Source organism: Podarcis bocagei (genome assembly GCF_964188305.1).
Source record: "Podarcis bocagei genome assembly, chromosome: 16".
Classification (NCBI taxonomy): domain Eukaryota; kingdom Metazoa; phylum Chordata; class Lepidosauria; order Squamata; family Lacertidae; genus Podarcis; species Podarcis bocagei.
Window position 1 is genome coordinate 33,588,542 of NC_138142.1, and position 13,724 is coordinate 33,602,265.

Here is a 13,724-nt window from a genome sequence, read left to right on the forward strand (position 1 = left end):
TTGGATTACTGTGATGTTAAAAGGTCTGCCTTGGATTCGTATCGAGATCATTCTATCATTTTTGAGATTGCATCCCAGTACAGCTTTCGCCACTCTTTTGTTGACTATGAGGGCCACTCCATTTCTTTTACAGGTTTCTTGCCCACAGTAGTAGATGTGATGGTCATCCGAACTGAATTCACCCATTCCCGTCCATTTTAGTTCACTGATGCCCAGGATGTCAATATTTATTCTTGCCATCTCATTTTTGACCACCTCCAACTTACCCAGGTTCATGGTTCTTACATTCCAGGTTCCTATGCAATATTTTTCTTTACAGCATTGGACTTTCCTTTCGCTTCCAGGCATATCCGCAACTGAGCGTCCTTTCGGCTTTGGCCCAGCCGCTTCATCAGCTCTGGATCTACTTGTACTTGCCCTCCGCTCTTCCCCAGTAGCATGTTGGACGCCTTCCGACCTGAGGGGCTCATCTTCCAGCGTCATAACTTTTATATGCCTGTTGTATTTGTCCATGTTGTTTTCTTGGCAAGGATACTGGAGTGGTTTGCCGGTTCCTCCTCCAGGTGGATCACGTTTGGTCCAAACTCTCCACTATGACCTGTTCATCTTGTGTGCCCTGCTTGGCGTAGTTCATAGCTTCTCTGAGTTCTTCAAGCCCCTTCGCCACGGCAAGGCAGTGATCCATGAAGGGGAATATCTGCTACTCTCAATATATTAACTAAACATTGTACTTATTTTAATTTTTTGTAATGTCTTGGAATTGGAACCATTTGATGAAGGATGGACTATAAATACAAATAATAAAATAGCTGTAAAGCTCTTTGTGCTATGGTAATGAGTAGAATCAGCTGAAATCTAGCAACAATTTTCACTAGAAATGTTCATAGTGGGTGTACTAAAGAATCTCAAATATATGCAAGAGCAGCAATCAACATAAAGCAGAACAGTTTCATTTTCAGTATCTGCCTCTTCAAATATGGAATGGGGGAAGTCTGGCAAGCTAGGGTTACAATTTAAATAACCCTATTACAGCAATCTATTTTCACTCTACATCACAACCAAAGAGGGATTTTAGAAATGCAAACCTTCAAATCAACTGCTGTTAATTATCATTTTCCTTCCACAACATCCATTTCATTATTATGTTCTTGTGGTGTCACTGGGCTAAGTAGCAGCTTAAAGTCATTTGGGAGTATTTTGCCAGCCAAAACAAATCCCTGTCGTTTTTGGCCCTATCGGTGCTATGTCAACATGATGTTATTTGAGTCTTCTTTTGTTCACATTAACAGAAAATGTCAGAATAAGCACAATGTGATCCTAATCACAACATCTGCTAATATTCCAGAAACTACACATGGTAATTGAAGTATAGCCGACCATGTCAAAAAGTCTAAACTGGTGATGCCCAGAAAGCCAGTTCTTTTGAGAAGATGACTTATCTTAATATACAGAGTATTCAGACATGACGGGTCTGGTGAACTCATGCCGCCTTATTCTCCAATATCTTTAAATTCTTTCCTTTCACATTTCTGAAGAGCCTTAAACACCACTATAGTTACTTGAGCTTGTTATCTTATTTAACTGTGGAATATTAATATTTGTTTTTAACTTCTGGGTGAAAATAAGTATTCTTTGACCTTGAGCCATCTTTACTTTATTCCTACGTTGCTACTTCCTAATATAGGCTTTCAGGGAAACAACAAGAAGCACTTGAGTGAACCATAGAAATGTGAACTATTTTTCTAGCTCTGAAAAACTTCCATTATGTTTTTAAATAAACAAACCATTTTTGTATTGTAATCTAAGCACACTTAAAAAATAAATTATAACATGACATTTAAGACTGTGCACCTTAATCCTCACTGACAAATGACCTTAGATTCAGAAAGAGCAGCCTTTTAAACAAATGTTTAGGCTGTAGTTCTAGTTTAAATAGATATTCAAATTAAACTGGATCAAATCTATTCAAATTCATTACCAGCTACCATTCATCTTCATATTTTCATTAATCCTGCATAGCATTTTTAAATACCTAGGCTAAACTGTAAGTTCAACTTGCTTGGAGAAATTTATAATTTAGCAAAGCCCCAAATAAGACCTGTTAATATAGAAGGCATTGATTTTTTCCCGTGGTTGCATGCAATGCTAGTCCATGTGTGAGAGGAACAAATTTCCACCCATGCAACAGAAGTTCACTTTCCTCTCCTCTCTTCAGGTTTCCATGTGCCCTCAAAAAAATGCTCCAGAGGGTTGATGAATGCACTGGAGCCAATTTGCAGGGCTTGCAAGGGGGAATATGAAGTCCTGCTTGATTCCTCCCCAGAAATTTAAATCTCAAGGTTTAGAAATGTTAACTCACAAAATGTCTATCCGTGTTTGACAGACAAGGTATCTTTATCAATATCCAAATTCTTTTATAACAAATACTTAACCCTGCTGGGGAAAAAATTATACCCTTCCTTGCCCAAATATTTGTTTTGCCTAACACAGATCACATAAGTTATTGTATTTTAGTGTTTTGTTGGAAGCCGCCCAGAGTGGCTGGGGAAACCCAGCCAGATGGGCGGGGTATAAATAATAAATAATAAATTATTATTATTATTACTACTACTACTACTACTTTTTGTGATAAAACAGGAGACTTTCAGTTCATGTATTATATTTGCATTCAATACTACAGTTATGAATGTGAAGCTACAAAGTGAAGAAACCTCTCTAGAAGACTTTCCAACATATCAGAAAAAAGGATGCACAATGACTCTTATTACCTGTACATTAATTTTGCCTTCCACGATTTAGAATGGAGATGAATAACTGTCTAGTGGTCATTCTCCCAAAGACATTTTTTTTATTGCCAATGGTACTAAATTATAACAAAGGTTTCCAAAAGTTGTAAGAGAAAGAGAAAGATCAGTAAAGTACTTGTTTCTTCAGTTTTTGTAGGGACGGACAATGGGCATGAAACAGAGGGTGGCATGAAATAGAGATGGGGAGTCATTTACCTCAAGGGAGGTAAAGTTTTTGGGGAGGTCCTCTATTTTATCCTCACAAGCACTGACCCAAGGTCACCAAGCCTGCAGGGCTAAAAGAAGCAGAAGTGGTGACATGGGATGCCATTTTACATCCCACAATGCTGCATCATAACAGCAGAGGCAGATTTAGGGTAGTGTGACTGATTCAGCCACACAGTGCATGTGCCTCAAGGACAGCACAGGGATTACTTTATAGTTCTGTGATATGACTGCTGCCCTGTGCTAATATTTTGTGAGTGGTTCTGCCTCTGTTCCACCATTTCAGTGGTGAGGAGGGCAGAACTTCTGAGAAACCCTGTTATCACTGGTGGAGGAAGAGGAGTGCGGGGAGAGCGCACCGCCCCCAGCAGTGCGATCCTGGCAGGCTGCCATCATGGCTGCCGCCCCCCCCGCCCCCGTGCTGGGAGCCCCACCCCCGCAGGTGGCACCCCCAAGACACGCGCCACCACTGCCTGTTATATCCACGTAACTAAGCAATTCTTACTGCTAGATGGCTCCACCTCAGAACTTGATCTCCCATGTGGGATTAAAACATGCACGGCAATAAACACTTCTGGGCCTAAGCAGGCATGTCCAACAGGTTGATCGTGGGGTGCTCCTGGTCGATCTTTGGGCCCTTAGTAATATTCACCACCAAAAAAGCTCAACAGCTCTGACTTCCTAAAAAAAGCTCAGCAACAACTCTCGTCCATCCTCCAATGACAATGGGTAGATCACTGCCTTTTTTATATACTGTGAGTAAATCGCTATCTCTTGGGAGTTGGACGTGCCTGTTCTAGAGCATTTTGATATTTAACATGAAGGTTTTGCTTTGTGTCTACTAATGCTACTGCAGTGCAAACGTTCCTGTAAACATAGCCTACAATTAGCTGGTGGAGAGAGCATCCAAAATGAATTTTCCAGCAAAAAGCCATTGCTTTCCCAAGATGTCTGTAGTTAGGTTAATTACGCGTAGGCTAAAAACTGCTCAAAGTTTGAGAGTGGCACGAGAGCTCTTTTCTTTTCATCTAAAATGAAAACAATTAATAGATCCCATTTACAATGTCAGGCCTATCCATGCCTATGTTTAACTTCAAACACTAATGCTCCCTGAACAGAGGTCAAATAAAAACTGAGTCACCAGAAAGCATTGTTGAGGATTAATTGTTCATTTTGAAGATTAGATACAATATCAGAAAAGCCACTGGCCTCAGTTGAATTAATTGTTATCCAGAAAGTCTATCCACAGCAAAGAATTCAGAAGAGATCCAAGGCAAATGAGACACAAAATGATAGGATGAGACCAGGATTCAAGGGATATAAAAAAAAAATTAGTAACAAAAGCTTCTAAAGTCACATAAACACAGAATTTTGACAACAGTTGTGTATACATTTTATGGTATATTTATTGCTGGATCACGGGTGGCTAGCCTGCATTAAACCCACTTTTAGTTACCACTAGAGTAAGATCTTAATTCACAAATCTTGTGAGCTCTGAAGGGCCCAACTCAAAACACTTAACATTCATATATTTCCATTTACCTCAGAGGGACCACACCAATGTAAAATGCCGGTCATTGCCCTAAGCCTGAAAGGGACACGGGTGGCACCGTGGGTTAAACCACAGAGCCTAGGACTTGCCGATCAGAAGGTCGGCGGTTTGAATCCCTGCGATGGGGTGAGCTCCCGTTGCTCAGTCCCTGCTCCTGTCAACCTAGCAGTTCGAAAGCATGTCAAAGTGCAAGTAGATAAATAGGTACCGCTCCGGCAGAAAGGTAAACGGCGTTTCCATGCACTGTTCTGGTTCGCCAGAAGTGGCTTAGTCATGCTGGCCACATGACCTGGAAGCTGTACGCCGGTTCCCTCGGCCGATAAAGCGAGATGAGCGCCACAACCCCAGAGTCAGTCACGACTGGACCTAATGGTCAGGGGTCCCTTTACCTTTACCTTAAGCCTGAAGGCCTACATAACCTGTTTCAGAAGAAGATTAACTGAACCCAATAGACCTTATTTTTAAAATAATTTTTATTAAAGACTTCTGAACTTACAAAAATATGTGCATTGTCTCTTTTTTCAACTTGTTTTTTTCCTACAGATCTGTTTCATTTTTGGGGAGACATTAGTGTTTAGGCTTGCCATACATCAGGAAAATTCCTGACATGTCCTGGCTTTGGGGTATAAAAATAGCATTGGGGGGGGGAACCTGGATGCATGCCAACGCGATGGAAACAGCAGCAGAAAAATCTCCAAAAGCTGAAAATTACTATTTTAAGTTTTAAGCGGAGGTTTCCCCAAAAAAGCTCAACAATTTTGGTGGGTTTCTTAAAGAAACAAAAAACTCAGCAACATTCTGTTTGAAATATGGCAACCCTATTAGTGTTCATGCAGTATAAGGTTGGGAAGGAAGGGGGGCAAAGAGGAGAAGGGTGGGGATGGTGCATAGGGTGGGGTGGGTGGCAATGCTTCTATTCTTTTACTTAGTGTATGTGTGGGGGTTTGTGTCAGGATCACTTGTGTGGGTTCTCTTTTTATTCGCTTGCTATATTTCTTTGGTGGAAATAGGCCTTAATCTGAGTAAACATGTGCAGGATTGAGGTGCCAAGAATAGGCCTTGTTTTTCCTTGATTCAAAACACTTCCAGAACAGATTAATTGGCTCAACAATAAAGTTCCTATCACTAAGCTAACAACAGACAAGGTCATTCAGGAGAGCAATAAGTTACTACAATAATATTGAAACACACTGTAGAAAAGAGTTACTGTTAGGAACTGAACATGTGAGAAAATTAAACTAATGGAACCAAACCTCTAAGCCAATTTGCTTATTTCTTAATGCAACTTTGAACTTTCATAACTCCTGCCAGAAAACATTTATGGAATAGGACTGCAAGCTTTAAAAATCAGCAAATCTGATACTTTAACAGGGTTAATTTTAATCAAAAAAAGAACAATTTAATTGTATTAATAAAAGCAATTGGTGAAACCAAAATATAAGGGCAAGTTTGTTTATTTTTTTGAAGCTATTTTAAGCCTTGTGTGCTTTTGTTGGGAGAATCAAAATATTAAATGCAGTAGCTTCCATTTACTAATTTCTCATGTACTGTACTTCACTATCAAAGAAAAAAAGTTTTTCTTTAATACACATATTTAAAATTGGTTAAAATGTAGGTGATTAATCAACTAAAAATTAACTAGGCATGCATCTTACTATAAAAGCTTTCTAATATTCACAAAATCAGCAACTGAAATAGCACCTGGCAAAAGATCTGACCTGCCCATATTTCTTATCCAACCCACTGATAACTTACAACTATTTTTATAGATGATTGGTTAGATCATAGACAGCTAACATATGCTCCTCCAGGTGTTATTGGACTCCAGCTCCCATTGGCTCCATCCGGCATGGCCAATGGTCAGGAATGCTGAGAACTGGAGTCCAACAACATCTGGAGGGCCATAGGTTCCCCATCCTGGGGTAGATGGCCATATGTTATATGGAAAATATATGTAATGCTTAACATGCTGTGAAGTGCACTGGCCTTACTAAGAGTTTTCTTCATTCAGTGTGACAAAATCAAACCAACAAACTGTGTCACCTCCTTAACAAGAAAAATTGTTATGGAAGTAAAGTATTATAGCAATACCTTTGGGGTGTTAGGAAAAACTCACTCTGGTGGAAGTAAAAGCAACATTTAGTATCAGTATTAAATGCTATTTGTTCCACAAAGCACACAAAATGTGCCCTGTATATGCCAAAAGGTCTTGAAGAAAAATAATTAAATTCCAGGTGGTCCCAAGTCATGCCCCATATTCCACCTCAATAGTAAAGTTGGTAAGTAAATTACAAATCATGATCACTGAGGGAAGCCACCCAGCCACATACATAATGGACCAATTAACCATCAAAATTGCACATCATATCTGACACCCATTTAATTAGTACAATGAGAAAACAGTGATCCCCACAGAATGGTGGTCTGCCACATTTTGCTACCATAATTGCAACATGTCAAGAAGGAGAGAAGCTCCCCATATTATATGCAACAAACCAGGCATTTTTTCCAGGGAGAAAAACCAAATCACAACCTGAAATGGCCTGATCAGTATCAAGCATAACCATAACTAAAGACTGAAACAATGTTTGGTTAAAGCAACTACGCTAAGTATCTAAATTTAAAGGGCCAGATCAAATCTATATTCCCTGCTTTAGAAACCATCAAGCACTTTGTTACAACTTTCTGGAGTAGTGGGGAATTGCTGGTATGTTGTTTGTCAAAGACTTCATAATATTGTAGACTATACTAATACTAGACAGTGAAACCTTTCAAGAATCATAAAAGGTTTTAAATTTTAAAAGGAGATTTAGATAATAGTGTGGTTCAAATGCATGCACACTCTGAAGAAATTTTATCTCCACAGAAAGTTTCTAATATTACTCTAATGCTCTCACATGTAAAAGAAGAGTCACAAAAACATGTAACTTGGATAAATTAAGCTGTTCAGACTCTGAGTTGTATTATCTATTATAAAAATATGTTGAAGTTCTATTTACAAGTGAATAAACTCAATGGAAACATTAAGAAGTTACTTTTTACTGAAAGGGAAAAATGTAGCATTGACAGAACTTGTCTTTCCACCTGCTACAGTTACTTTTGCACTAAGGAAATCAGCGGAGCCCTTCAGCTGGGAGGAAACGATGAGCACAGCAAATACATATTTTATACCAAAAAGTGCAATAGGGAGAACAAACAAAAACAAAAAAGGAAGTGTTGTCAAATTCTATTATCCTGGAACTACACACAGAGGGGATTGATATATTGAGCTCACGTTCCAAATGACCTAGACTGCAATTATCTACCCTTACCTGGGTGTACATCTGATGTAACTCAATGAGAGTTATTTTTGAGTAGGCATGCACAAGATTTTACTAGGCCTATTATGCTCAGTAAGACTTACTCCCAGGTGAGCATACAGTATAATAATGACGAGGTGTCAGACAAGTGGTTGGATTAATAACAACACAAATATATGTATTTGCCCCAGGCAAAGGATTTATTTCAGGCCATCTCAACTGTGTCAGATACTGCATGTCCAAATTCTTTTAACATGATGTTAAAATATCCCTATAAAAATGGCAAAGTGTAAGAGTCAATCACTACTGACACCTCTGGAATGGGAAAGACAGTAACTTCCTCTGTGGCAGGAACTAAATTCCTGTATTAGTAAAGCATGCAACATGCTTTCCGGTGTCATGTAATAGAGCTCAAGAGCCATGTGAAATAGGAGGAGCTTATCAACTACTTTTGGCTGTTTCATAGATCAACCAGAAGCAATACAGAACACAGGAGGACCAATTGCTAGTACAACTGAGACACAGACAGAGATCACCGAAGAAAAAGAAAATAGCTCACACCTCTCCAGTAACCCTCAGTCTCAGAGCTATTGCTTTCAGACAGAGAATTGTGTTTTATTCAAAAAGTAAACATGGCAAGATATTGCACTGGAATGACTGTTATGACCCCTTGTGGCCTTAAATCAATTTCTTATTTAGAGCAGAAGCCTTTTTTTTTTTACAAGAATACCATCTTACAATAAGTGTACTTTTGATTACTGTAATCACAGGCAGATTCTTGAGTCATAACAAACACAGCTATCTCAGAAACAGGGTGAGGGAACTAAGCTACATCTGCAAAATAAGCCCAAATCATTAGTTAGTCCACCCCTTCATTATAAACAGACAATAGACATGGATCGCAAAGCCCATCTGGGGTACATTCAGTACTCTGGACACTAATTAATCATTCTGAATACAACATTAAAAATCAGGATACTGGAAGTTTTAAAATAACCCAAATTTCAGCAAAACAAATGATTCAGTTATATGACTACAACTGGTGTGTTTGTTTTAATATGGTGAGAAATAATTGTTAATATATTGGACCTTTTGTTTTTGCATGCTGGATGAAAGGGGTTTGCTCTTTGCTGTATTTCAGTTCAAATCTGGCTAGGATTATTCCCTACAGCTTTCAAAAAGCTATTTGAACTATGTACTGTATTTAAAAGGTCCTCCTCCAAATGGTGACTGAGCAGAGAAACAAAACCATTAATTCAAACCAAGGGGATGTAAAAAACAAAACAAAAAAAAAAACTACAGCAAATTAACATTCAGCTTTTGAAGCAAATTATTCAGCTATTGAGACAAATCCTTCAATTAAGCTTTGTCTAAAGATTAGCAATAGACCCATTATTGTTTGATTCTTGTTTAAGAGGTGGGTAGGAAAAATACTGCCCTTGAGACAAGTCTCAGCTGTCACAAAATGCCACAACACAGCATCATAGATGTTAGAAACATGCTGATATTATGCTTGTTAGCAGAAAAAATATTGGCCAAGTCTCATGTAGGTTCTGAACAAGGGATTAGCATAATAATTCCTGTAACAAGCATGGTGTCTGTTTGAGAGAAGAATAATCAGCCACCTGGGCTCTTCAAGATCAAACAGGTATAGGCAGACTAAAAATAAACAGTAATCAATCAGTTTGAGCTAGCGGCTCATCTCCCAGTAGACAAAAACTGCTGTTTCCTACTTATGCCAATTTTTTGCCACCCAAAGAGAACAGAGTGGCCAGTCTGTCTATCTTGGCTGTCCTCGGAACAGCAGCAGTCCAACACAAATAATAAATATCATTTAACGAAGAGAGACAGGGGAGGAGTATGTCTTTGCTTTAAGCACAAGGAGGAAAAGGAGGAAAGTTGATCTTATAGCTTAGCCGGTTTCACTTCATGCAACTAAAAGGGGATATATAGACAAAGTCATTACAAGGACATTAAACTATACAGGTCATTTAGGATAGAAGAAACTCATTTAGTGGAACAAGTGCTCATCAACACAGGTGAGGGAGACTTTCAGTAATTGCAGAAGGCATTTCATTGTTTTTTAGTTCATCAGGTTTTAAGTTCTGCGCACTACCCACAGTATATCCAGATGAAGAAAATAAAGCTACAAATGCTGTAATAAAAAGCAGCCATACTCATGCAAAATGTTCCATTTGGGGTTATGTTGAGCCTATAACCTGCAGACAGCAAACTCACTCTCACAGGCGATTGGAATAGCAAGGCGATTGGTCCATAACCAACCAAGTCCTATGTACAGGGCTTGTTAGATACAAATGACAAGAATAAGGGAATGACCATAATGACAGCTCTGTTGGACAGCGAAGTTCTTAAGGTTCCCTTAAATTATAGAACATTATAAAATAATTATAAGACAACTCCACATATGGTAAGCTCTTACCTTGTTGCACAGTAAAAGTTCTGTTGTAAGACAGTGACATTTTTGGCTTTTGAAAGTGGTTTGATTTCTGGATGAAAATACAAGACTGCACAAGACTGCCTTGGGGAGGGGGACTGAAAGGTCTTAAAACTAAGACAGCATTGGGTCATTTTACCTCTTCTACACTCCATAGATGGAAAGATCCAGGAAAGCCACTTTTACTAATTCCCCTGTCAATGAGGCAGTAAAGTGGCATGCAGAATGGTTTCTAGAGGAGCTACTGTTGCATATATTTCAGCTGAGAGAAGCTCAATGGAGCCAGAAAAGTTTTGTTTTAATGTCTTAGGTGGTTCTTTTCATATTCACCTGAGAAGCATCTATCAAGCAAAGAAGAGTATATGGAGAGTTACCATTGTATCAATAAAGCATCTTTATCAGTGGTTGTTTTAGGAACCTCACTGGAAAGTAGCTGCCTTTATAAGATTTGGCAGATTTCATCTAAGGGTTTCTGAAAGAATCATCACAGGGAAAGGGCAGAAGTCCCAGTATCCCCTAAGGGAAAGTTTAAGTGGTAAGCATTCTTACTAACACCTAATGGAAAACCCCCCACAGGAAGAACAGAGCTCTGTTTCACTTCAAAAGGCCAAGGTCACTCATTTCGAATAAATGAAGGCAAAGATGGGGTGGTGCAGCTTGCTTTCATAATAAGGAAATGATTTTGCTCATGCCTTGAAGCAGGGTGTGCGTATGCAAATCAGAATATAGTATCTACGTGAGTGAAGACCTTACTCTCACCAGGGAAATCATGTCAACTTTACCAAGTGAGTGGGCTGTGGATAATTTCCTTTTATTAGGCAGAACATCTTCCTACTTAGTCAAATTTTATTCTAGAAAAGGAAGAGATCCTCTTCTTTCCTAACAAAGAGGGGTGGGGTGTTAATTCTCCTTTTGATGGGGGAAAAGCTAAACCTTGAAGGGTAAAAAGCAAGTTCTCCATTATGTGAGGAAGGCTGACTTGTCCTCTATTATATGTGGTCAGGGACACACATGTTTTAAAATGAGCTGCTTCTTATGTGTATGGATGACTGTTGAAGGAGAAACAACTCCTCAACTTTGAAATTCCAACGCCCACCCTCACTCTTATTGTATATATTTCTCTTAAATATCATTTACCGTAAATAACCGCTCCACTTTGAAAAACCTACATCCCCAGCACACAGAGGGGCAAGCCCCTCCCACATAAGCCTACTGACTTATAAAGGAGGAGAACATCACACGTCCTTTACATTTGCTGGGGGAGGGTTCTGGTTAACAGAACCTCATTCACCTTTACATGGGTGGGGACAGAAGTAGGTGTTCCAAGATGAAGGGGCTGGTTCTGTTTTACGTGTACACATGGGGTTAATTTATTCTGTTTTAGCCTTTTCCAGCTTTTCTTTCAAAATATGCACTCAAAGCAGGATACAAATGTTAAAAGTAATAGCTACACCCACACACAGGATGACACCCCCTTCTTTATGCACAAGGAGGAAGATGGTAGCTAAAATATAGTAACTCATTCTCTTTGAAGGCATGCAGGCATAGATGGAAGGGGGTATTAGTTCTCCGCAAAGGTCGAGGACCCTAACATATACTCATGTAAGAAAACTTTTAGGTGCAACTGCCCCCCATTGAGAGGAACAAGCGACCTCTCACTATGTACAGCCTCCCTCGATTTCCCACTCCTGCTTAAACATCAACCCACAGCCCCACATAAAGGCAAACCACTCTTTAACATTCAAGTGTGTGCGATTAAAAGAAGCAATTTGCTATCATCCCCCCCACACACTTTGTAAATATGGGGAACAGATAAATGACGTCCAAGGGTTAGGTTTCATCCTTTATTCCCCAAGGAGGAGGGACGTAAATACTTAAAATAGGGAGGTGCCTTTTCTCTCTCTGTTTTTTTTTCCCTTTTCCCTTTTGGCAGGCGATAGAGCAAGTAGGTCTTAGGGAGTGGGTGGGGTCGGGCTTGACTACCACACCTGCGAAGGTAAACGGAGGGAGATAACGGGGTGAGTCGCGGGGGAGGGGGACGTGGAGAAGAAGATATGAGGTTGGAGGGAAAGAAACCTTGCAGCCCAACAAAAGCAGATAAACGTGCTAAGCCTCCAGCTTGCCGACAAAGACGACTCCTCTTCCTCCTCTGGTGTGTGTGTTGCTGCTGCTGCGACACGGCTACTACTTACCCCTCAGGGAATCGGTTGATTAAATGCACATTTCTATGCCACTGAATTCATAAAATCTGTACGGTGGCGGTACCAAAGAATGTAAAAGGAAGGAAAGAGTCTCTCTCTCTCTCTCCTCCCCACCCCCACCCCCACTTCCTCACCTGGGCACGCAGCTGGGCGAGCTCCGGTCCACCTCCCAAGTGGCGTAAAGGTTCATCTGGACCGGGCGGCCCCCTGCCGCCGCCGCCGCCGCGCCTGACCCGGGAGCCCCCGAGCCGCCTCCCCCCGGGGCCAGAGAGCCTCCTCCGGGGCCGAGAGCGGCCGGCTGAGACAACGAAGGCGCCGCCGCCGCCGGAGGAGCAGGAGGAGGCGCCAGCTGCTGCTGTAGCACCGCCGTCGGCGGCGGAGGCTGCCCTGAAAGGCTCTGTGAAGCCGGGGACGCCGAAGAAGCTGAGGCGCTGGATACCGGCTGGTGCAGCGAAGGCGTGAGCGAGCCCCGCTGGCCGCCGAGCGCCCCTCTCTCCGCCATGGCTGAGGAGGAGGAGGAGGACGACGACGACGAGAGTCTCCCTCAATCCCCGCTAGCGCCTCAGCCGCCGCCTTCTTTCCCCTTCAGCCGCGCGGCTGGGTTTGACTCCTGTTGCCCCTGCAGGCGCGCTCCCGAATAGGAGGAGGAGCGAGCGCGAGGCCGCTGGCGGAGGAGGAGGAGGAGGAGCGCGTGCGCGAGAAGCAGCGAGTTTGAGGAACGGTTGCTTGGCAAAAGGGCGGGGAGATTTGGGGGGAGGGCGGCGGCGGCGGCAGTGGCAGTTGCGGGGCTCAAACCCAAATTAAAGGGGGCGCGCGCGGGAGGACGGCGATTGGGCGCCTTGACGGCTCTGCGCGCGCTGATTGGGTGGAGCGATCTATGGCTCGCGCTCGCTTTTACAGTGTGTATTTCTCTCTCGCGCACGCCTTTCCCCCGCCCCCTTCTCTCTCTCTCTCTCTCTCTGTGAAATTCTTTTCTCCTCCAATCGACCCTCACTTCCTTCCCTTCCCTCTTAACAGGGCGAACTCGACGCCCTCCTGGCTTAGGGGGAAAGCTCACGACACACGTCCCCGTATACACGTTAAATTAGAAACGGGTGGGGGTGGAGGGAATCCGTATTGTGAAGGGGGATAGGGTATATATTGTATTGTATTATTATTTAAAAGGCATTTGTATACTGCTTAGCATTACAAAAAAAATCTTAAAGC

General features: G+C 41.6%; 1 protein-coding gene across 3 annotated transcripts in view; it reads right to left on the reverse strand.

The window, feature by feature from the left end:
- The window catches only part of PACS1 (phosphofurin acidic cluster sorting protein 1), a 76,109-nt gene extending 62,876 nt beyond the window's left edge, over positions 1-13,233 (reverse strand). The window contains exon 1 of one of the 3 annotated variants that reach the window (XM_081173283.1): positions 12,653-13,233. In XM_081173283.1, the coding sequence (XP_081029409.1) occupies positions 12,653-13,020 (368 nt within the window). In that variant the 5' untranslated portion in view covers positions 13,021-13,233. The remainder of the gene's footprint in view (positions 1-12,652) is intronic. The other 2 variants (XM_081173281.1, XM_081173282.1) reach the window with 2 other exon arrangements.
- Positions 13,234-13,724: the final 491 nt, after the last annotated feature.